The 23,318-nt window shown below is 40.9% G+C and overlaps 1 protein-coding gene across 2 annotated transcripts in view; it reads right to left on the reverse strand.

Moving 5' to 3' along the window:
* map2k5 (mitogen-activated protein kinase kinase 5) overlaps positions 1-23,318 on the reverse strand; it is a 49,973-nt gene that overhangs the window by 12,577 nt on the left and 14,078 nt on the right. Inside the window, exons 9-21 of one of the 2 annotated variants that reach the window (XM_079293201.1) lie at positions 20,031-20,070; positions 19,818-19,886; positions 19,238-19,319; positions 18,230-18,291; positions 16,317-16,365; positions 16,150-16,223; positions 14,934-14,984; positions 14,727-14,798; positions 13,538-13,567; positions 8,635-8,661; positions 8,260-8,292; positions 1,944-2,005; positions 819-864 (exon numbers count right to left, since the gene is read on the reverse strand). In XM_079293201.1, coding sequence (XP_079149327.1) covers positions 819-864; positions 1,944-2,005; positions 8,260-8,292; positions 8,635-8,661; positions 13,538-13,567; positions 14,727-14,798; positions 14,934-14,984; positions 16,150-16,223; positions 16,317-16,365; positions 18,230-18,291; positions 19,238-19,319; positions 19,818-19,886; positions 20,031-20,070 — 697 coding nt within the window. The remainder of the gene's footprint in view (positions 1-818; positions 865-1,943; positions 2,006-8,259; positions 8,293-8,634; positions 8,662-13,537; positions 13,568-14,726; positions 14,799-14,933; positions 14,985-16,149; positions 16,224-16,316; positions 16,366-18,229; positions 18,292-19,237; positions 19,320-19,817; positions 19,887-20,030; positions 20,071-23,318) is intronic. The other variant, XM_079293202.1, reaches the window with a different exon arrangement.

Here is a 23,318-nt window from a genome sequence, read left to right on the forward strand (position 1 = left end):
TATGTGAGTTATTTCCTATTCCGATTAGAAATGTTATTATTTCAGTGAGGACATACCGGATAAGCTACTCACTGACGGAGGCTATTCAATGTAACCTGAATGTTGTGCCGGCTATAAAATAGAAACTATGCACGTAACTGACAGTTGATTGTAAAGTATGTAAATGTACGTGATTTACATTCATGAATAAAAGAAAAGCTTGCCTCTACATGTCTCTCATTTTGCAGATGAGACAGGAGGTCACTTTGGTGACAGCAAACTTTTCGGAATTTGAGAATCAATGCTGTTCAGTACTGTTAGATGTTCAAACGATGTGGTCGACATGGGCACACTTTAACGTTAAACGCACAAAGACAGGCAGACACACACTTAGAAATAATTTGCCCTCGCTGAAATTTTCATTACGGTACAAAACTTAATTTTGGTAAACTAAAATGATTTGACAGACTCTTGTACAACAGCTAGGCCTGATTCATTCAGGGTGAACCCAACGCAGTGAATTGAACTAATTATTGCTGAAGTAGGTCTCAGTCCTCGCTCAAGGTTTCTCATTGGCCCCTCGCTGACATCTTTCATTATAGGTAAAAAGTTCATGACTGTTGTTTCCACATAGCAATCACAACTTCGAGGGTCCTTGACCCAAAAACACCTCAATCAAAAAAATACAATTGTATATTCCCAAAGCAACACACAAAATAGAATTATGTTTAATTGAATTTTCATCGGAATGCACGAATATAACCACCGTCTTTACACAGTTATTCAAAACTTACGTTTTGTGGTTGGAACTATTCAATGAAAGTCTTGATTTAACTTACCATGAGGTTGTTAGGGGCAGGCCTTTCTTTGGGTTGCCGCCGCATACTGAAAAAGAGAGACAAAAGCAGAGTATATCCAGCCGCGTCTGTAAACGTGTGAGACACTCTTCATTTTCATTTACTGATGAATATTCAAGAAGAGCCTTTTATGGCAAAGAATAAACCGAAAGAGAGGACTCGATACAAAAAACACTGTAGCCTAACGACACAGCACATGCAGTTCAAATTGAATAATTCAATTTATATTTTCAATTAATAGATCTTATTACAGTTACCACATTCATTCAGTGGATGTATGCGTGTGTTTCTATGAGTATGTATACTGGGGACTTTAAAGGAACTAGTGCTGGGGCCTGTGTGCAGTTCATCATGTAACTGGTTCATGTATTACAAAGATTGGCCCATGACCCTCTAAGAATAGCCTGAGAGAAGATAATGCCTGCTCTGCACCGAGGCAGGGCAGGTACCTCAGTCTGTCCTGAGAGAGAGAGAGGTGCCCTGTTTGAGTAAATAAAGCAGGCATGGGGGATAAACAACAGATGGTACAGCCAGCTAGTGAGTGCTGCGTGCACACACACACACACACACACACACACACACACACACGCACAGCTTGCATGTGGTTTGGGTGTGTATGTCGATGTTTGTGCAACTGTAAAGGTTACAAGAGGCTAATGAATCAGAGGCAAACACAGGGTAAACATTGTCTTTGTCCTGTTGCATGAGATGAACCAATCATTCCTTGACTTTTTATTCAATATCAGCAGCACTGAATATCATCGCTAAAACCATTATAACCACAGCGCATTAACACACAGGCAAAGGCACTTAAATCCCATTGTATTTCTATTATACCATTGATTCATCTACCATCATTTTGTTCATCTATGTCAAATGCAGCTTGTGGTCTTTGTAATTGTTCAGTCTGGCTCTGTGGGGCTCAGGTGGCTGACTGTGCCACACATATTAAGCTATTATGCGCTACAATCACAAAAAAAATGCACTATGCAGTCAACAGCCATTGCAAACAGACACGATTCCATTTGAAAGCTGAAGATGTTAAATAAAATAATTCCAGTGTCCGTCCTTCTAGAAACAAAGCGTATTAAACAGTAACTGACTCACCACTGAGTGATGAAGTGAACAAACTTCTCACTGAACTGGCCGACAGGAAATACTGGAGGATCCTGTGGAGAAGAACAAAACTATTCAACTACCGTAGTAACATTTTAAACTGGGACGATGACAAGTCTCTGCACTGACTGAAGGATCCTGACACATAACTGACACGAGTTAAATGGAAAAATAAAAAATAGATCAAGGGTGGTTTACATCAACAGGGATATGAACTAAGATTAAGGTCAGACATAGTTTAGATTGACTTAGTCCCAATTTAAACGTAATCCTATCTGTGTTGGGCAATTCAATTAAACACTAGATTAATAAAACAAACTTTTAGGATTTTGACCAAAGTTAAAAATATGTTTAAACCTCTATAAAAGAGCTGAATTGGCAATTACAAAACTTTGGTTTGAAATGTATTTTTCTGCCGGGAAACTGTTAAGAGGACTGCTTATGATCTAAGACTAAAATTAAACCTGATTAGTTAGATAAAATAATTATATAATAATTATTTTCCAACACTTTACTGCTCGACCACCTCAAGGCTACACTCTCCACTCTTCATCCTCTGTATTCATGGAAGCATTGAGTGGTGATTGGCAGTCAAGTTAATGTACAACACCTGCTGGCTGACACAACATTTGTCTCGTTGGGTCAACCAATCAACAAAGCCGGCGATTCAAAAGGTGAACGTGCAAATGTGAGAGACACTGTTGTATGATAAAGCTGCCATGGTTTGGATTTCTACCGCCATCATGTTTCCATCAGAGTTTGGCTAAAGTGAGAGAATGGCGGCTAGACAACGTGATGCAATAACAAGCTTTGGTACAGTAGGAAACGCACGGTTGTTTGGATCTACTTTATGATCCTGTGGAGAGAGAAAGTGAGTGTGAAATGGTGTTCGGTAAAAAACATAAAGCTTTAAAATGGTACCAATCTCAAGAGATACCTGAAGGTGCAGCTGGAAGCAGAAACTGGGGTAATTAAAGATGTTATAAACTGTTTTCAGCCATTCAGATGAGTTTGTGAATGGTGGAGAATGAATGATCTGGCTATTTTACTGTTAAGTTATGTATTTTACAGCACATCAGACCCCCTTCCTGCATTTAAAAAAAAAAGCAGTATTTTTGAAATTTTTGAATCAAACAACATTAATCATCAATTATGGCAACTGAAGCTAGAACCAAACTGTTCAAACGACTCAAATGTTCATAGTTCTCTTTCACTAAGAGACTAAAATTGACGTAAAATACGAGGGTGACAATATTTGACTAAAACTCACTTGGACATTTCGTCTCAGAACGACTAAATATTGCTGCCAAAATTAAAACTATGAATTTGTGTGTGTGTTTGCGTGTGTGTGTGTGTGTGGGTGTCAGGCGTGTGACATATTGTCAATGGAGGGTCTATGAACCGTGTCATGTAGAACAGCTGGGCCAGACTGCCCCTCACCTCATTACTCCATCCATTTCCCTATTCTCACTGTGCTTCTTTCCTTCTGCCGGTGGTTATTAATATTTACTTATTTTACCTTTAATATCCTTGGAGAAAAAACTCGGACCACTGCATAGAAAACGCCGTCTCAAATAAACACCTGTATTCTCTTTTTTTTGTCTCAACGCCAGTGAACTTCAGAAGAGAGCAAAGAATGAAATTGTGTGTGAAAAGCACAGGATTCGCGGTTTCCTCTTTTAAAATCTTCCTATATGTGCCGCTGATTGTTGAAATGTAACATAATGCATCCTGACACACAGCATGTGCACAAGACAGATGTTTACCTGAGATACAAGAGGACGATACTATCGGACAACATCAAAACTAAGTTGACCAGTGAAGAGTAGGTGTTAAGACCTACAAGATGTACAATATGCATAGCAGTGACATCCAATGATATGAACATAAATACACAAAGTACTCAGATATGCACAAAAAAATCATAAAGCCTGGTTTCACAACCAGGCGTTTATTCAAATGCAGGGAATTAAAGCTCTTTACATCTGAAGCCCTGCTGTGCCATTAAAAACACCTCTGGGCAGTGTTCGCTATTCCTTAATGCTCTGATCGGCAGGCTCCCGCAAAGCATGATGCATGAACCCATTTAAATTAACAAAGGAATGGGTTCCCTTCTAATCTCACTGCACTTCACAGTGCTGCCGCCGCTTGGATGAGCAATATATCATAGCACACACACACACACACACACACACACAGGCATGCACAAACAAATGCCCTTGAGCAATGCACACCACAAGCCTGAGTGTACACTCAGTTTAGAGGGAGAGTACCAAACAATTTGCAGCCACTGTACTATGGTGTACACACACACACACACACACACACACACACACACACACACACACACACACACACACACACACACACACACACACACACACACACACACACACACACACACACACACACGATTGGATCAACTGGGCCCACAGTTTGCGTAAAGTGTTGCCTACACAAACTCATTTATGTGTTGTGTAGGCTCCGTATCTAATGCAAAATCTCTCTCTGCACCGTCCCCACATATTTGCATGCACCTTTTTGCAGGCACAAACACACATCTATGCATGTATTCATGTCTCCAGCTAAGAGGAACAACGCTAAAGCTTTGATGTGGCAGCAGGCGATGGCACAAAAGACAAGCAGGCTGATGAAAGTAACTAGTCTGCGTGAATTATTCCTCTGGTGGTCAATGCGCTGCGCTATGAGACAGAACACACACTACGAGGGTACAAGTAAATATACATGTCATTGCCGTGAAGCAATTATTAGGCAAAATTAGATCAGTAATTACAGGCTTGAAACTAAAGTGGGAGTTCTTTATTAGTGGAGCCACTTGCTATTCAACACACATTAATGGCACATTAATGAGGGTGGACAGCAGACAGATGGTGGGAACAACAGAGAACTTCCTGTTCAAGACATAGACTGAATAAGGCGAGCATGTTTCTCTGCCGTACACTAATACCAACAAACATTTCATAAGATGCTGGATCATAGTGTAGCGTATTTACATGCACTTAAATGGAGGATAGCTAAATTGACTGAAATTGAACAACCACGGGGTTAGGGCTGGGCGATATGAATCTTTAAAAACAATATAGAAATGTCTAGCATTTATATTTTTTCGATATCTTTTCTACAGCAATGTCAAATAACCAGCAGCTGAAGTGTGTTACAGCAATAGTTACGTCAGTTGGTCGACACTTTACGTTCTGACCCTTGCATGAGGAAGCGAACCTCTGTTTTGCCATCATGGAGAGGGCACAATATGCAGAAACTCTCTCTGAAGTTTGCCTCATGCCTACATTTATTTTGAACTGTTGTTTATTTTGAAGCAAAGTTCTTAATAAAATTTGTCAAGTATGTGATTGTAGACAACTTGTTTTTTGGGATTATTCACATAAACTAGGACACTGTTTCTAGAAAGAGATATTGCTTTTGAATTTTTTTAATGTAATTTTTAAACTGGCTCGATAGTGCTAGGTAAGTGACAGAATGTGTTGTAATTTAGGTAAACAGCCTTGGGAACGTCCATCTGTCTGGTAAACTGTGCACTTGCAACCACTTTTTCTTTTCTTTGTTCCATTTTATTTTCTACTGATGTCATGATTTTCAAGGTCACTTCTCCTTGCCACGAAATATATTTCAGATCGTTGTTCCTCTGCGTCGGCACATCGAGATTTGCGATTCACCCGGGAGAAAATGAAAACCCTCTGTATCCGTTGATGAGTCTACCTTAAAACTGTTCTCTCCTTATTTATTTGGTCTTTATGGTGTTTGTGTGCGATAGACAATGAAAGAAAAAGAGAGGCAGACTGTTACACTCCACCCCCCCACCCCCACCACACACATACCTCTAGCTACAATAATATTAATGATCCACTCACAGAAGCCTATTACTCATTCAGCCATTAAAGCAACTTTCAAATCCACAGTGGATAAGTCACACACAGTATCAAAGCATCACAGACAAAGGAAAAGGTATTTGGATCACATGTACGGTATGTACTAATGGGCAATACTTACTACATGTCAATGAGTCAGATATAATTGATCACATCTGCCATGATGTTAAAGGCAGGTGTGTGGAGTTCAATTAAAGATACCGTAGCTTTAAATAAATTACTCTATGGTATCAGTGAAAGTTCACAATGCCTCTAAATTCTACAAGTTCTACTATAATGACATTAAACTTTCTTTGTAAAGCACTTTTCAAAACATCTAGCAAAGCAGTTGCATTTTGTACCAGCTGAAGGTGTGAGAGTGTTATTTGGCTTAAATCTGAATACAACAAATACTGTCATACACACTGTCAAACATTACACCTGGGTTTGAGACAGGACGCTAAGATTGGGATAGACTTTGGAGGACCCGAAAGAAAAGATTTTAGATTTGGGAGCCCGAGGGAAGAACAGTTTCTTATTTGATCAAATATATGTGGTAACTTGCATACTTTCCCAGAACAGAAATCTGAACATTGGATGAAGCCAGGTTACACATTTGTGTTTAATTGCGTTATCCCATTAGAGCCAAAGGTTGTTATAAAGAGATTTTTGGATATCTCTTTGTATCACTCCATGAATCAGAAAATAATGCCAAAAGGCCATACATTCAAAATTAAAAAAAATTAAAAATACAATCTTATACAAATCAAGCTATGGATGACATATAAACAAAAAATGTCAGAATATAAATATTGAATCAATTATAAATATTGAAAGAATGCATTATCTAATGCGAACCTTTGGTCAATTTAGGAGGGAAGGAGAGAAACTGAATTTAAAGAAACACTTTAATGTGTACTTTGGAGGATGTATTTTCACTAGTCTAAAAGAATGGAAGCAAAACAGTCCAAAAACGAACAGTGCATGAAAAACACGGTTTCTTCCCTTAATGAGGTTGTGAACTTCTCTGGGTATTCTACTGTACATACATCCTAACTCTAGTGCAGTCCTCAACCTTTAAATTCTATGTGAGCGACTTCCATCTTTCCAAAGGGTGCTTATGCTCTCGTCTCTTCCTCCGAAGCACTGCATTAGCTGGGACAGTAAGGCAGTGCTGGCTCGCTAGGGACAACAGAAATGTTCTCTCGCCTCAAGGGGAGGAACAGGACAAGGCACAGGGAAAATAGTTTTGAGTGATGCCTCTGTCTAGCTGACTAATGAACAGTTCAGCCGGGGTCAATCCATTACAACCAAAAGCATTTAATTATTAATTACGGCCAAAGCTATAGGCAGTTAAGGGCAAGTGACATTGTATGTTAAATGTGTGATATAGCTGCTGATGAGGTTGGGGGGGGGGGGGGGGGGGGGCGCTGGTTTAGGCTGCAGAGGTATTGTGGCTTTTCTTCTATCAGTGCACGTCAGCAAAGAACTCAAAAAAAGGAGCGAGAGAGGAGGGGAAGGTAAAGGTTGTGATTGCTGCTTCTGATGAAAAAATAAGCAGTGTGAGCTTACACATTCATGGACACCGACATAATAAAATAGCTTATCCATGCATCAAGTAATCGAAAACTCTGTGTGTGTAGGGACATGAGAGCATTTCAGAATCAGATGTAATCTAGGTAAACTCATTATAAAGAGTGACATAAATACGGCAGACATCACTAAAACGTAATTTCATCATATACTTCTAGAATGAGTCTTTCTATTTGTCTCTTGCTGGGGTTATTCCAAAATCAGAAATCAGAAATTGTTTGATTGAATGAAAGATGAAGTGCAGGAGCAGGTTAAATTCTAGAAGAAGGGCTATCTGTTTTTACAGAAGGATTACAGAGTAATAGATATTTTGTATATATATTACTCTGTATATATCTATTACATCTTGCAAATTATCTACGTCCACGTGTTTGTATCTGTTGCTGCTTTGTTTGTTCATCTTAGTTGTTTTTGCATATTCTCTTTTTGGTTTTGTACGGTCCGACTCTATTTATATGCGTGTATGTTTACATGTTGAGTGTATATTATGAAATGAATGCGTTATTCCTTTTTTATAGAGAAACAAACCCTGTGCAGTCATAAGAATAGTCCTGGTTAAACAAATACTTTGGTATTGGCTCTGTAGTGCTCTGAATTCAGCTTTGTTGCTGTATATGTTTGTGTGTGTGTGTCACTCATGACAGGTCCAACCTCTACAGTAATGTGCGTGTGCATATGTGTATTGCCTGAGGCAGTTGCATAGGGTGAAGGGTTGAGTGAATGGGGAGCAAAGCCGCCTGAGTGGTTTGCTTCATTAGGAAACAAAATATAAGCTTTCCGGGCCATTAGGACTGACTTTAGATGCAAAAGCACATAAGACGACTCACCTCATCAACGATGCATTGCAGTAACTGGAGAGGCTGGAGGAGGAGAGACACAGGGAGATGAAAATAACATGGCAGCCTACAAGGAATTTCTTGGCAATTGGGAAAATCAATAGTGTGATACAGAAAAAGTATCTACTTAAATTAATCAAATGCAGCGAGCTCAGGCAAAGCAATCCTTCAGCTCCTGTATGTTTTTATTATTCCATAATGGCACCTAATGTGATACCAGCAGTTTATCCACAATCTAATATTTCATTGCAAAAATGCAATTTTAGTGAGTTTTTTTTACAAATGAGAGAGTCAACCAAGAGTAACAGACTATAGTGTGGGAAACCTCTATTTTCTTTATTTCTATTCTAACGCGATAAAACTCACCATTAAAGATCCTTGATTTTTCTGAATCTGTAGGAAGAGACAGAGAAGAGGGGACGAGGCAATATGTAATTAGCGTGTCATAATCAAGACGTCGCACTTGGACACATTATGATCACTCGGAGAAAATTATTGCTTTCCTGTTGGCAATTTGTGAGTATGCGTTAACGCCATTTACATAATGAAAACACACAAATGTTAATGGCCTTGTTCTCATTTGTGGAGAATGGGGGTAAAAGATCCGCTCATGCTAATTTTCAGAGTAGTACTTTATTCATACCCTCCAGGTTATCTAGATGTGCTGGGATAACTGTTACAAACAGCAAGCTTTGTAATGAGCATGCTCAATGTGTCGATTTCTCAGGTGCAACACTGACAATAAACAGGCCTGGACACGGTAAGTTACCTGCATAATGATGGCAATAGGGCCACCGGGAAAGAAAGAAAAAAAAAAAACGATTTGAGAGGGCATCTTTAAAAAGGTGCTGAAAAAAAATCACCCCGGATAACTGGTGTTGGGCGTGGCAATCACAGGAAACAAAATATGGAAACATACATCTTAGACACTTATTTGACTTACTAGATGCACTATCGATGGACAGTCGAAATCAAAACATATAAAAGGAAAAGAATACGAGCTCGAACAGGAACTTTTAATTTGGAAGATCTAGACTCTGAAGATGCGAGATACTGTCTTTTAAAATGTGACACTGCAGCGAAACTATTAAAAGCATTTAGTTTTCCCAAGTAAACCCCCCAGGGCTGAATTCATTAGAACAATCAGTTTTAATTTCTCAAAACCTAAATTTATACCTCCATCATATACACTAAATTATACAAGCCCTGAAAACTAAGCTCGGCTGAACGTCTAAGAATGTTTGGTAAATAAATTGCTCATTTCTCCGGATCTTTTGACAGTGCATTAGAGCACTTATTGATTCACTCAATTAAATACAGGTTTTCACACTCTGCAAATACCAAGAGACTCCTAAACTGCCTCTATATCCGGTTTTGCCTGATTCAGACACATTAAAGGCAACTATGGAAAACGAATTTGTTCAGAAATAATTACTAGGACAAAATTGCATGCTGCTCCAGGGGTTGAAATTGGATAGTGGGAGGCGAACTTATTCAAGCATAATTGAGCACTTATTCTTCTTGTACGAGGTAGCTTGACCACATATCAAAAAGAGAGCTTTAAAAATGCCTTCTTATCTTTCCCTCCTAATCGTCTCATCACTGTGGGCTGATTATGTGGTCGACATATATCTGCATGTTCGAGGGCAAACATTGCTTAATATGACATTTATACTTGAAGACTTTCCAATAATTAATTTCTTCACAGTTTCTTCTGATACCTGGTCTAAGAATAACAAACTAATGTATGTTCGACAAGCAAGGATGTTGTGTTTGCTGCAGAAGGTGTGAAGGGACCCCCGTCCTATAGGACCGTGTATCAACTGTGTGTATCACTAAATGACAAGCTAGTTGTGTAGAACATCGGCTTTGTGTGTCTCTGAGCTGGAGAGCCCTGATACAAGTGGCTTTTTTTTCTTTTTAAGTATCACAGAGGGCCCGGCGTGATAATAAGAAGTCACAATTTTGAGATATCAAATGATTTCTGTTCCTTTCAAGAGCCATTCAATAAACACTTCTAAAAGATCAGATGACTGGTTCCCTTCTTAAGAATTTCAAAGACACTTCTTCAAAGGTAAGGAATCGGAAAACTCATACAAAAGGCTCCCGTTGTGATAAAAACCATCAATTTTAACAAAGGTTAACATGCATGTTTGGGTTGTCGACAAAGGCAGTCCCACTCAGGCAACAAGGAGATATCGCTACAGTAAAGGGGGAGATGGAGAGAGGTCCTTTTCTCAGTTATTTTCTTTAATATTAGTCACTCTCTTAGCCATGCAGGGAAAAATGCAGCTCTTCTCTGATTTCCCTCAAACTGAAAAGCCTATTTAGCCTTTTACTTACCCGCTTGATTTGTAATAGAATTAGTTTTATCAATGTCAAAATACTACATCTTAAAAATAATGTATGAATAATTAGCTCTAGGGAAGCCATGTACAAGGTATTCAAAAATGTTTTGTTGACAATAACTATCATGGTGATGAATAGTGAGAGATGTGGAGAAGCTTTACATATCTAAGACAGAGAGGGAAGGGTCAATATTCTTTACAGATCATTTGTATACTAATCTAAAGCCTACAAGGGAAGCCTAATACACTAATGACTTAAAGAAGGTCATGTTCCCATGGAAAGTATAAACCAGCTTAAAGCTGGCATGAGGTGCTGGGAAATTACCGCGAACATTGTTTACAACACACATACAGTACATAGTACTACGACACCGTTTCTTTTGAGAGGAAGAAACAAAGTAACGAAGGCGTCTGTGCTGTTTGATGGATGCAGCGATGTGTAACGGAAGCTCCTGAAACGTCTACACACAAATAACTGATGTGGTATTTCACCCAAAGATTCATTCAAATCGGTGAAAAAATGTGACAAAATACGGAGAAACAAAAAACAACCATAGAGCCAACAAATCAATCAGAAGCAATAGCGCTGGCGGCTGTATACACATCACATCAGGTCTGGTGTCTTCAAAGACTTTCAGAGCGAGCCGTGCAAAAACTCCATTAACTCCCGAGAAAGGACGCAAATGAATCCTGACATGTGGTGAAGTGGATTTAAAGAGACCTTCTCTAATCATGACAAACATGAGGCGATGATTCCACTGTGTGTGTGCATACACAAGAGAACGAATGAGGGACAATGCATCAACTAACTGCAAATAAAAGCAAATCACGAACACCTCAAAGCCAGATTCAACTTTAACAACTCACTCTGTATTTTGCACAAGTCTACAGTGGAAACTCAGATGCCGCTGACTCTCTTCCAATCTCTCTCTCCCTCAGTATGTGCTAAAATGTTCTCTGTGAAGTGTAGCAGGGCTTTTTTTTTTTTGCACAGACAGCTGTGCCAGCGTCTGCAGAAATGACAGCTTAGGCCCGAGGACCTTGGCTGGCTGCGCCTGACGAGCTGGATCCGAGCGCGCTCGCCACACCGCTCTGCTACAGCCTGCAGGTGAACTGTCTGCAGCACCATATGGAGTTAGGGGAAAATTAACACAGAGGAGGAAAGCTGCGTGACAGTGGAGAGCCGAAACTACCAACTGAGAGGTGTTTCTAATATTTTGTCCACCGGTACTTTGTTTTTTATCGATGAGGTTAGATTAAAACAACGTTTGCAAAAATACACTAACAATTAACATGATGATGGAAGCATTAAATGAAGGAAGGAACAGTCATGACCAAGGCTGTAATCATACACACACTCCGCACACAGATTGATCATCAAGTGAATAGCTACATCACAACTGTGATCTCACAACCCATTGGCTCTCAGTCTGATGACGACAAGCCTCTGGACGGGACGGACGATGTGTCTGGGGTTCTGGTGTAACCAGCCGATATTCACGCAAAGACTTCCTTTTCCGCGCGTCACTGTCAACAATACGATGAGCAACTTGAGATACGCAAACGGAGCCGAGACGTCGTTTACGACGCGATAGTTTCACAAGTAGATGGTTTACAAGCAAACTTTAACGAATAAAAAAGCTAAATCATCGTCAGTTTCCGACAGTTTACCTGGATTCAACCAAAGCCAGCTCAAACGTGATTGGTCAATACTACTCGGACTATAAACAGACTACAAACAGAAACCATAACTCTTCCGATACCAAAGTCTTGCCACGTTGTCAACAGTTTCTGGATTCAAATGCAGATTTATAGCGATTATCACAACTGTAATTTGAGGCTGTTTATTGTGGAAGTACGACATTAGGCACTGAATTAATTCTTGAAAGAACACATTTGGGATTCTCTCAGCACATAATAGATAACATTAATAGGATAACATACTTCAAGTGACAGTAAGTGACATTAACAACCAAAACCCTTACGGCCTAAAATCTATTTTAGTTCAGTGTAATGCATGGATACTGAGATTTTAAGCCTCATTTGACTTTAAACTCCAATGTTTAAGAAGATTTCATTCTTTCCCAGGAAGAGTAGTCGAACCTTGGTAGTGCAGTGGTGGTTACATCACTCTGCTTTTTTACTAAAACCACAACGAAGTTACATTTGACTGATTGAGCAGTCCTACTGTTGCATTCATTAGCCCGCAGGAAGATCAGATAGAAAATGATCAAATGTGTTCAATACGCAGAACACTGTCAAGACTTATTTTCAAAGCATCATTTTCACACCATCACACTGTAATTTAAAGAACAAACTCTTCATGAGATAAAATCTGTCCAATCCCATTTTGTGGAGGCAGGTGGCCAGGAGGTAACCTAAGGTAACCATATTTGGATTGCTCCGCTAGAGATTAGTGAGATAAACCCATCTTAAAGGGGCTAATTAAGACCTGATGGGATTGGGAAGTCACTTCAGAGGTCGGCAATTACATTTGAGCAGGATTTTAACTTAGTGTAATGAGGGGGTAAAAAAAGGATCCCAAACAGTAGATGTAAAGTTGTAGAACGTAATACAGAGAAGACTATGTTGTGAGGTGAGACCTCTTAGTCTCATTCAGGGATTTTAAACATGATTAGTGCCGGTCTAAGAATGAATAATTGGAGAGCTCAAATAGACAATTTACTTCCGAGAATGTTTAAAAAAGGTATAGAATTTTGTTAATCATCTTATTAAATCTTATGAAAAACAAACAAACATTTGTTTAACCACTGAGGACATAGTTACTACTGTACACAGACTAAACAGTTGTCTTGCAACATGAATTATCGCAGTCAAATACCTTTTTAAAAGTTCTGACATGTTTATGGTGACATAACTGGCCGAATAAAGAAATAAATTAAACGCTGACAATAACTCACCTGTGGATAGGGGAACATGCCGAGCGCCAACTGTGTAAAGTAGAAAGAAACAATAAGAGCTGCAGGATATTCTTCTTGAGACATGTGATATAATACAAACATCTGGGAAAAGGTTCATTCATGACGGCCTGTGCAAACGAATGCAACACAGCCAAACAGACCCTTAATAATAATAATGCTTACACGTTCAGCTTAAAATGAGCAATTGGTGGAACTTGATATTCTAATCTTACACTGTGGCTCATATTTTACACATGCATTAATGTATACATGCCTCACCATTGTGTCTTAATGACATAGAATTCTGCTAAAGCCACCGATGCGTGCAGAACTTGAGACTTTCTGTCTTTGAGGTAAGCTTAGTGCCCACCTGCTGATAACACTTCCTCATCAAACAACAGCAGCTATTAGTTAATAACCCCCCCACAATTACCACCTGCAGAGAACAAAATAGAGGGATAAAGAGAAGCAGGAGGGGATTGTGGGACGCTTGTATGTAATGTGTGTTATTTGGGTTGGGTGACAGCTCTCCCTGACATTTGGCAATTCACTTGGGGTGGGCATTTTTCATCCTGGTCAAGGGCGGCTTATTGGCAACATTACGTTATTAAAACATCAAAACGCTCACAGTCTTTCCTTGAACATAAACGGAGCAACTCGCAGGCTAAAGATCAATCCAAATTGAGTGGGACTGTGAGCCATTTCATGTAGCTTAATGCACACATCCACAGCGATGAAAAAAGAGAACAGGGGGCGCCCTGCTATGCAACTCTATCTTTATCACACAGAGATCATGTCAATAATTTTGACAAGGCTCCTTCCCTCTGAACTCATCTATTACTGTTATAATTGTAATGATATCAAACAAAGGCGAGGCACAGGCCCAACTCATTTGTAATTCTGCAGCGGGAGAGCTGTGGACAGAAACAGATGGAGAATCAATAGTGTCAGTGGGAGGACAAGAGACCAGGGGGACGTTCTGCTGAAATTAAAATGGGATTTTGAAACGCAGGGTGTCAGTCAAGAGATACTGATACACACATATGCATCTCACTCTACTCAATGAGCAACAGTCAGCCTAAATACAGATTACAAAAAATGGAATTGAACCACTTTTGCTGGAATTTAGACATTTCCCACACTTGCCCAATGCTAGCTACAGTGCGAAGCCATGAATACTTTGTCCCACCTCCATGAAAGAGATGCCCACACTCCAGACGTCTGCGTGGATACCATACTGTTCTCCTGATATCCTTTCTGGCTGTGGAGCAAAAACAAAATGTCAAAAGCTGCGAGGATGAAGTCAGAGGCTCTGATTCCTGTGCTAACCCAAATCTTCACTTGGTGTTCAACTCGAAATGATTTGACACGAGACTGAACTTAAAGGGTCACTCACCGCCATGTACGCGTTAGTTCCCACATACGTTTTGGCAATAGAATTCACCAACTGCAAAAGAAATGAATTAACAGTGAATAAGCAAATAATTATGCGCACATCAATGTAAACTCAGAGTATTCAACTGACCATAATAAGCGACCTTAACCCGTAGAAATGATTTTTAAGAGTCATTACTCCATGTTAGGGAAAAACAAAAGATGGGAGCTGGACCTAACTTACATTATCGAAATCTATTGACATGTCCGGTTGATATTTAGGGTTTCTCTCAACCCTCGCACAAGGGAACAGGAGTACGACCAGGAGACATTAGTGTGCGTGTGTGTGTGTGTGTGTGTTTGGATACAATGGCACATGCCATCAATGACAGGACTCTGATAATGAGTGTCTGTTCCCACATGGCAGTTTCTTTTGTTTGTTTTTTAAGCATGCCCTACAATGTGGGAGGGGGAGGGAGGGGGAGTGTGTGTGTGTGTGTGTGTGTGTGTGTGGGCGTGTGTGTGTGTGAAAGAGAGATAAACAGAAAAATAGAGTAAAAAAAGACAGAGGACAAGTCAATGCTGCTGGTGTTATACATGCAGGGTGTAAAACTCACCTTGGAGCTTCGAAGAAAGTCGAGGTTAAAAATGAACAACAATTTGCCACAGAAAGGATGGTGTGTGTGTGTGTGTGTGTGTGTGTGTGTGTGTTTTGAAAGGGAGACAGTCCTCAGGGTTGATGTTTTAGGGAACGTTGAAGGTCTGTCCCTGATGATTACATTGCAAACGCACATTGCCACACACGCTGTGCCCCCCACACACACACACACACACACACACACACACAATGACTGGGCTATTGTCTGCCACCCACGCTTTCCCCACATCTACTGAATACATATCAATGAGGCTTTGCCGTTGTGTGTGCGGGTCATAATTATAACAAGTGATTTTTTTTGGAGGATGCAGAACAATGGAGGTGGGGGGGAAAGTTAATGCGAGAGGAAGACCCTTGGGACCGCGCCGATGTTTTGAGTTGAAAATGAATGATTGAAACGTTGACCATATGCAGACAGATCACACACACACACACACACACACACACACACACACACACACACACACACCACGACTGTGGTGATGCAGCGACAGAGCATTGTTTTCCTCCCCTCTCTCACACACACGCACACACACACCCACACGCGCACACACACACACACACACACAAATCAGTGTACCTGTGTGCTGACACCAAAGTCACAGAGCTTGACTTGTCCTCGGGTGTTCACCAGCATATTGGAAGGCTTGACATCTGCAGAGACAAACTGCTTGAAAGAACTGCAACATCAGCACTCTACAGCTTTATCAACTCTGTTCTTTTTTTTAATAACACTACCTTACTCACCTCTGTGAAGTATCTTCAGGCTCCACAGATATGTCAGGCCTTTGACGACCTGGAGACACAAAGGAGAGAGAATAGATCGTCATCCAACATTTAACCAGCATATTTGGATGAATAATGATTAATTGTCTTGGCTAATGTGGAGCGGTTACCTCCAGTTCAACTCTACAAACTTAACTTATAGGTGAGAAAAGAATTGGCAATGACCCAGTTTACACCTCACGACCTAGCTGTCACTCGTCACTGAAGAGTCACCCTGAAATACTGAACGCTTGGGATGCTGCTGTGCTGTCATGGTTCACGCATGTCTCTAATGTTGTATTGATGTTGCCTTTAGATTGGTAATCAGCAGTGGTGTTCTCCGTTTCACAAACGAGGACCAGAGGGTGTGTTGGCACCGATTAGTCTTCGAGTGAAATCCTGAACACTGGAGAGGAGGCACTGGCCAATTTTGTAAACCTCACAACAAGAAGCAACAATGTGGATTTTGTCCTGGCTCTGGTAGAGTTAGCCTTTTTTTAACAGACTGGTAGATATTTGAGGTGTCATAGTAGGTCTGGAGAGACCTTAGAACAGGATTACTGCCATTCATGCATGATTTTGTCTTCCTCTCGGACTGTGACCTACCTGAATGTGATGCTCTCCAAGACAATAACTACCTCTACCAATAATTCCTCTACTTCATACACCAACTCACTCAACCCACCCAGGAGAATTCCGCTATGTATCGCTCTCAACAACAGGAAAAAGGATCCTGGAATTGACTCCAGTTTAGGGATGTTAGCTGCACTGTGCAGAGTGTCTCAAACTGTGGTGGAAAAGGGAGATCCGAGTTGCACATTAAAGTCAATCTTTGTTCCAGTTCTCAGTTGTGGTCACAAGCTATGCGTAGACACTAAAATAATAAGACTGCAGATACACACAACCAAGAAAATGTTTCTTCACGGGGTGATTCGTCTTACGAGGTTAGGAGAATTGATTGGTTGTTGAAGGAGATGCATTGAGTTTGTTAGGAGTAAGGCGGCCTCCTTACTGCCCCTCCTTGGAGGTGTAACGTCTACAATGACTGGCAGGAGACACAGGGGGGGGGGGGGGGGTGAAACACCTGCATCCCTTGCAAGTGCATTATTGGTTACACTCATATGACTCCACCCGCCTGGCGAGATTCATACAGACAGCCATATAATCATTATATTTTTGTTTAACTATTACTCATTCCCCAATGTGTACAGCTTCTTTTTCCATTTATGGGATGTGAGAGCTTCTAGACACTGGCCTCCCTCTCTGATGCACGACAACCTCTGTGGTAAATTAAGAAAGCACAAAAGCTCTCTGAAGTCCTGCTGCCTCAAAGCTGGTGGTGTGAGTCTGCAGCTTCACTCACACCCTCTTGGGTGCTTTTCCTTCTGTGATAATTAACAACTGTGACAGTGGAAAGGAGGGAAAGCTGTGAATTAGAATTAACACTGACTAAATAGCTGTCATTGTTTGATTACGGAAGAAGTTAGGGGGGGGGGGCAGAAAAGAGGAGGTGAAGACAGGAGAAGGGTAATGAGTGTAGAAAGAAATAACACGCATTTATCAACACCAAGGCCATTTCTATCAAACTGATAGAGTAGAAAGGGATGGAGAACGGGAGAGAGGGGAGGAGAACAACGCTGACTTTCTTCATCACTTCACCAAACACAAGCTAATTGAAAGATTCACACCTGTGGTTTCACTTAATACGAGTCAAATATTCCTCAGACCGGTTCTGTATCTGACAAACGAATAACAGGTCGCATTTAAAACTGGGACACACATGGGACAATCACACTCCAGTACACTTAAATTAAAACTCCAGAGCACACACCTCTTGATTCAAACGCTTTTCTAACTACCAACAGGGAGATTCTGAGTATTTCATGAAAACTTACTGCGACTGCAATCCTCCCCAGCACGTGCTCTGGAATTATTTTGTACACGTCCAGAGAACCACCTGCAAAAGACAAAAGTATTCATCAGACGCTGATGTAGTATGAACACAATCTGTACAATTTATTTACTAATATCCAAACGGCCTTTTCACAAACTCTAATTTATTTGCTTGTAATTTCATGTGGTCCAGATCTAAATTAGGTCAACCAGCATTTCCCAGATGCAAAGAAAGAACTGTCGCTCCTCTTAGACTGGATATCTACACAAACCGGAGAAGGAACGGATCTTTTTTAAAGTTTCCCCGTCAGTGTGGACGTTCTCAGAATCGCCGTCCACTGCACATAATATTTAGGATGGTTTCAACGCAGAGGACACATTCCAGGTATGTTTAGAAATGTAATGGAAATGGAAGTGAGTCTACACATAAAAAAATATTTGTTATAATTCCACTTTACATGACACTTTGATTGTATTTGTTTAACATTTATTCGTCATATTTATAAATCACGAAACAAGACGACATTTCTTTTGATGTTTTCTTAAGCGATCACATTTTTTAAGCACTGAAAATTCTCGTTTGCAATAATCAACTGGAAATGATTGATCAAAGAAAAGTTCCATGAAATAAAGAGTGCCGAGAGGTTAGACCGAGTTTGCTGACAAGCTGGCAAACGTGTGAAACAGGGGAATAACTGCATTAACACACACTTGGACAAACACACACGGCTAAAAACAGACAGTCCCCCATCTCACACCAATCTAGAAACACACGTAAAAATGCACCGACAAATGCACTTAAGTCTGGATTCATCACGCCCTTGTAGCTTTTAGCACACAGGCATGCTAAGCAGCTCACAGCGATAAGACGTTCTCGTGATCTGCGGAAGTGTAAATGGATACACAGTAGAGACAGACGACAGTTCCCCGAACTCTCTCCCACACGGCGGTGTCTCGCAAAGATAAAAAAAAACACATGATCCACCGGCTTAAACCGCCAAGAAACTCACCGTCCATAAATTCGGTGCATATGGATATCCTGTTCTCTACAAAGAAGGCACTGAAGAAAGTGATGATGAAGGGTGAATCACACTGCGGACAAGAAAAGAGACAATGTGATCATTGCAGAGCATAGCAGAATATGTCTTTTAAGGATTTGTTAATGCATCATCCTCATTCTGAAGTTGAGCAAAAAGTGATCAGCAATTTAAGCAATGAATTGTCTCATGATCACACATGGGGAGAGGGCTGGCAGACGAAAGCAGCTGTGGAGAAACACATCAATACACTGAGCTCAGGTCAGTCGATTTGTCCATCTGGTTCCACAACTTCTTTCTTCACGTTGTATGTTGGTAACACACAATACATTCATGGTCGCTTTAAGAAATTCACAGGCCGCGATCGGTTAACTCACACGCCTCGTCCCCATGTATCGCTGATCCCTGGCTTACATTGTAAGACCAGAGGCGATAAATGGTGCTTCATTAGTTAAGACTCATGGTTGATTAGCAATATAGATCTGATAGGACAGCAACATTCAGTGGAGAAATAGATCGATTGTTTCTGTAAAGAGGAACAAGTCAAACTCACCTTGTAGAGGATTTCTAATTCCGACATGATCTGCTTCTGTAATTCCACCGTGATATCCAGGGGAATGACCTGTAATCAAAAACAGGTATAGCCTTTAATGAAACACAACATGAAGAAGTTCTTTTGAGGTTCTGATGGGGTGGACTAGCTCGAGGGTCACTTATTGAAAAGGAAGTACTGTCACATCACTATCAACATGGGAGGAGATCTCACCTTGACAGCTAAAACCCGCTTGCCCAGAAGATAGTACGCTCTACAGGGACAAAGCAGAACATGATATTATATAACGTTCAAGTGTCGGGTAATGAAAGTACATGAATACAAACTCAAAAAAGGTCTCCTAGTTTTGGTAAAGGTCAGAAGTCACCACCCAAAACCAGACCCAGTCCGCCCGATCGCTCGATGTTCCAGACAGAGTTTTGAGTTGCAAGTAAAGCAGCAGCCGCAGACTGGCCCCGTAATGATTTAATTATCAAACTCCTTACTGCCGAACATCGGCTTTAGTTGCGGCCCTTGAAGGTAAGTTTACGGCACCTCAGTACCTCTCAACACACGATCCTCAAGGACGAATACTGTCCAACAGCTGTCAGGTGAAGGGGAGGAGGTGGGGGTACATGTCACACAGGCCGGTTAGCTTACAAGCAGGCTTAGTATATGCGATACCTGGCTACTCGTCTGTCAGTGGGTCTTCTCGAGAGAATGCGAATGGTGCAAAGGTGTGATTAATGTGTCTTAGATTGGAGGATCACATTGCTCTTCGGCCAGACACCTAAAAACTGTCCCAGGCCTTTAATTAATGCCACCTATTAGTGCCATGTCAGGTAATTACCCACAGTTAGAACAAACACTGGTCTCTGGCTGTAGCTGCTGTTTACACATCGTTCATAACAGTCTCGTCGCTGCTGACGTCAAAAACACACCACTTTGCAGACTTTTCAGAGATTGCTGAAAGAGTAAGGTAGGTATGACCAAAAGTTAACACGAAAAAGATAAATAAAAATATGGAACAGCAAAAGATAAAAATGAATCACGAGCCATCTTCTGACTTCAGTGGACAGTGTTATTTATTTTTAGCCAAGAGTGTTCGTGAGTGTTTCTGGTCTTAAGTGTAATCTTTTTTAGTAAAAAAGGCTCTTTACACATAAGGCTGACGGCCTTGTTTCCATTTTGATGTCTCTGTCTTCCTTTAAGCTCCAATCAATATCAGTTAAGCAGGAGTGCCGCCTCTTAATTAAAATGAAGATGTTAATTGAGGCAAGATCGCAGGGGTAGACATGTTAAATACTGGCTGGGCAGGTTGTGTGTGTGTGTGTGTGTGTGTGTGTGTGTGTGTAAGGCAGCCTGAAAAGGGATTAAACCTTTTAAAACGTCTTCACAATGCTAAACTTGTGGTCTCCAGACATTGCCAGTGGCTGGATGCATCAAACTACTTCTTTAACACGTGTCCGTGGACATATGCAGACGTTTCAGCTGACTGTTTGTGTGTGTCCATCTTTTGTGCATGTACCTTCATGCAAAGTATCACGTGTTTATTCAATCTAATGCTGTTGTTCTAGTTATTTGTCGGATATCTCCGAATCATTTTGGCCGAGTCAGAGCAAGGTAAACACACATTAAAGCCATCCATATAAAGTACTTTCTTCAGAAGATCGAAGGGAAATATCCCCATAATATAACATTAAAGGGATAGTTCGTATTCTTTTGAAGTGAGGATGTATGAGGTACTTATCTATGGTCAGTGTATTACCTACTTGTCGTCAGACAGCCCTTCCGACTGGGAACTGAAGCCGTTAACTATGCTCTCTTGAAAGCAGCCTGACTCTTATTAAAAATGTAAAGGTCAGTTTCGATCGAGGCAGCGGTAGATCAGCAGCACGTCCCGTGTTTTGTGAGGTAAAATGACTGATTTTGTCAATAACGTTTGGTGGCTTTGAAGAGATCAAAGATGGACAAAATGGCTTAAGTTCCCAATTTAGAAAGGGCTGTCTGACGGCTAAGTAAAGCAGTGAAAATATTCTTAATATAGTGTACACTTAAACTGATAGATTTTTTGGGTGGGCCCTTTTCCAGGTGGCTAAAACACGTTTTGCTGCTGCGCCGTCTACAGCGGTATACATTGCTAGCTTCCATGCTGGCACTCCTATCTGCTTCTCCAAACTGGGAACATGCTGACCGCCATCTTCTGTAGGGAAACCACTTACTAAGAATAAGTACGTCACACAACACCACTTCACCTGAAGCATCCCTTTAAGCACAACTGGCCCAATAGTACTGCATGTTCACAAACCAGCTTTCATTTGTATACGGTGACAATGAAATGCATGTCTAAGTTAGACGTACAAGAGTTCAGAAACCCCAAAGTTTAAAGTAATATATTTTAAGGGCATGTTTCAGGTCTGAAGATGTGGTGCGACTACTGCTTTGTTAAAGCTTTATTCTCAGACTGCCCTTGACCACTTCAGGGCCGAGCATCCCTGTATGAGTTACAGTGACAGGCTTGTGACAGCGGGAGACATGGGGACAAGGTTACATAGCCACCCCCCGCCACTTCCCTTGATCTGACCCCAGTAAACGTGCCCCATTGCCTGGATCTTATTTACACTCCAGATCGCTCTGTAATAAAAGCTCCATCATGCAGTATTCATAGGCCTCTCTCTTTGTCTCTGAAGTTGGGGCTGTGGGTTAGAGAGACTGGCCTCCTGGATCAGGGCTAACGTGGTACTTTTACACTGCCACATGGAAGACGGGCTAGAATGGGCGTCCTAACCGACACAGGCGAGACAGAAAGCTAAACACAGACACTCACAAACAGACATGAATTTACGCACAAATGCTTGCTAAATATCCGGCACATTAGCCACAGAGAAGCTCAAATAACAACGTTGACAGATTTGTTTTGTGTGTATCCTACCACGCTACGAAGTTGGAAGACAACATTACTTAATTCCATGAATGGACTTTGACATCACTGCCACATGACACGCTGTGGATTTCTTGACTTCCGAGGATGTCCTATTGTATTTGTTCATCGTCTGACCAGTTCTACACATGCCACATTGCGCCACCTCCAGAGAAAGGAAAGTAACAGCTGCAGACCTGCAGATTTAGACATGTCAATGTCGCCATCTACACGCAAGGACAGTAAGCGCTGCTACACCTGTGCGTCTTGCAACACCTACAGGCAAGTGTTAAAGCAGTTTGTTCTTTGTATACTGCATGGTTTTTACATCTTCATTGTAGGTTTCAGTCAATACTATGTATCAATCAAATAAAAAATAATAACAATTGGAACATCACCGTGTGAGACTAACTTACGATTGGATACAAATTATCAATCATTTCCTATATGATTTAAATCACTAAATATCGGCTTTTAAAGATTTTGATATTTTGTCAGTGAATGTATTTTTGTTTTACAACCAGGCGTCAGATTTCACTTTATCAGGCTGCTAACCGTTAGATAATTTAGCTTAATTGTCTGGAGAAATAATCAAAGAGCCA

The sequence above is a fragment of the Melanostigma gelatinosum genome (assembly GCF_949748355.1).
Source record: "Melanostigma gelatinosum genome assembly, chromosome: 2".
In the NCBI taxonomy this organism is placed as follows: Eukaryota; Metazoa; Chordata; class Actinopteri; order Perciformes; family Zoarcidae; genus Melanostigma; species Melanostigma gelatinosum.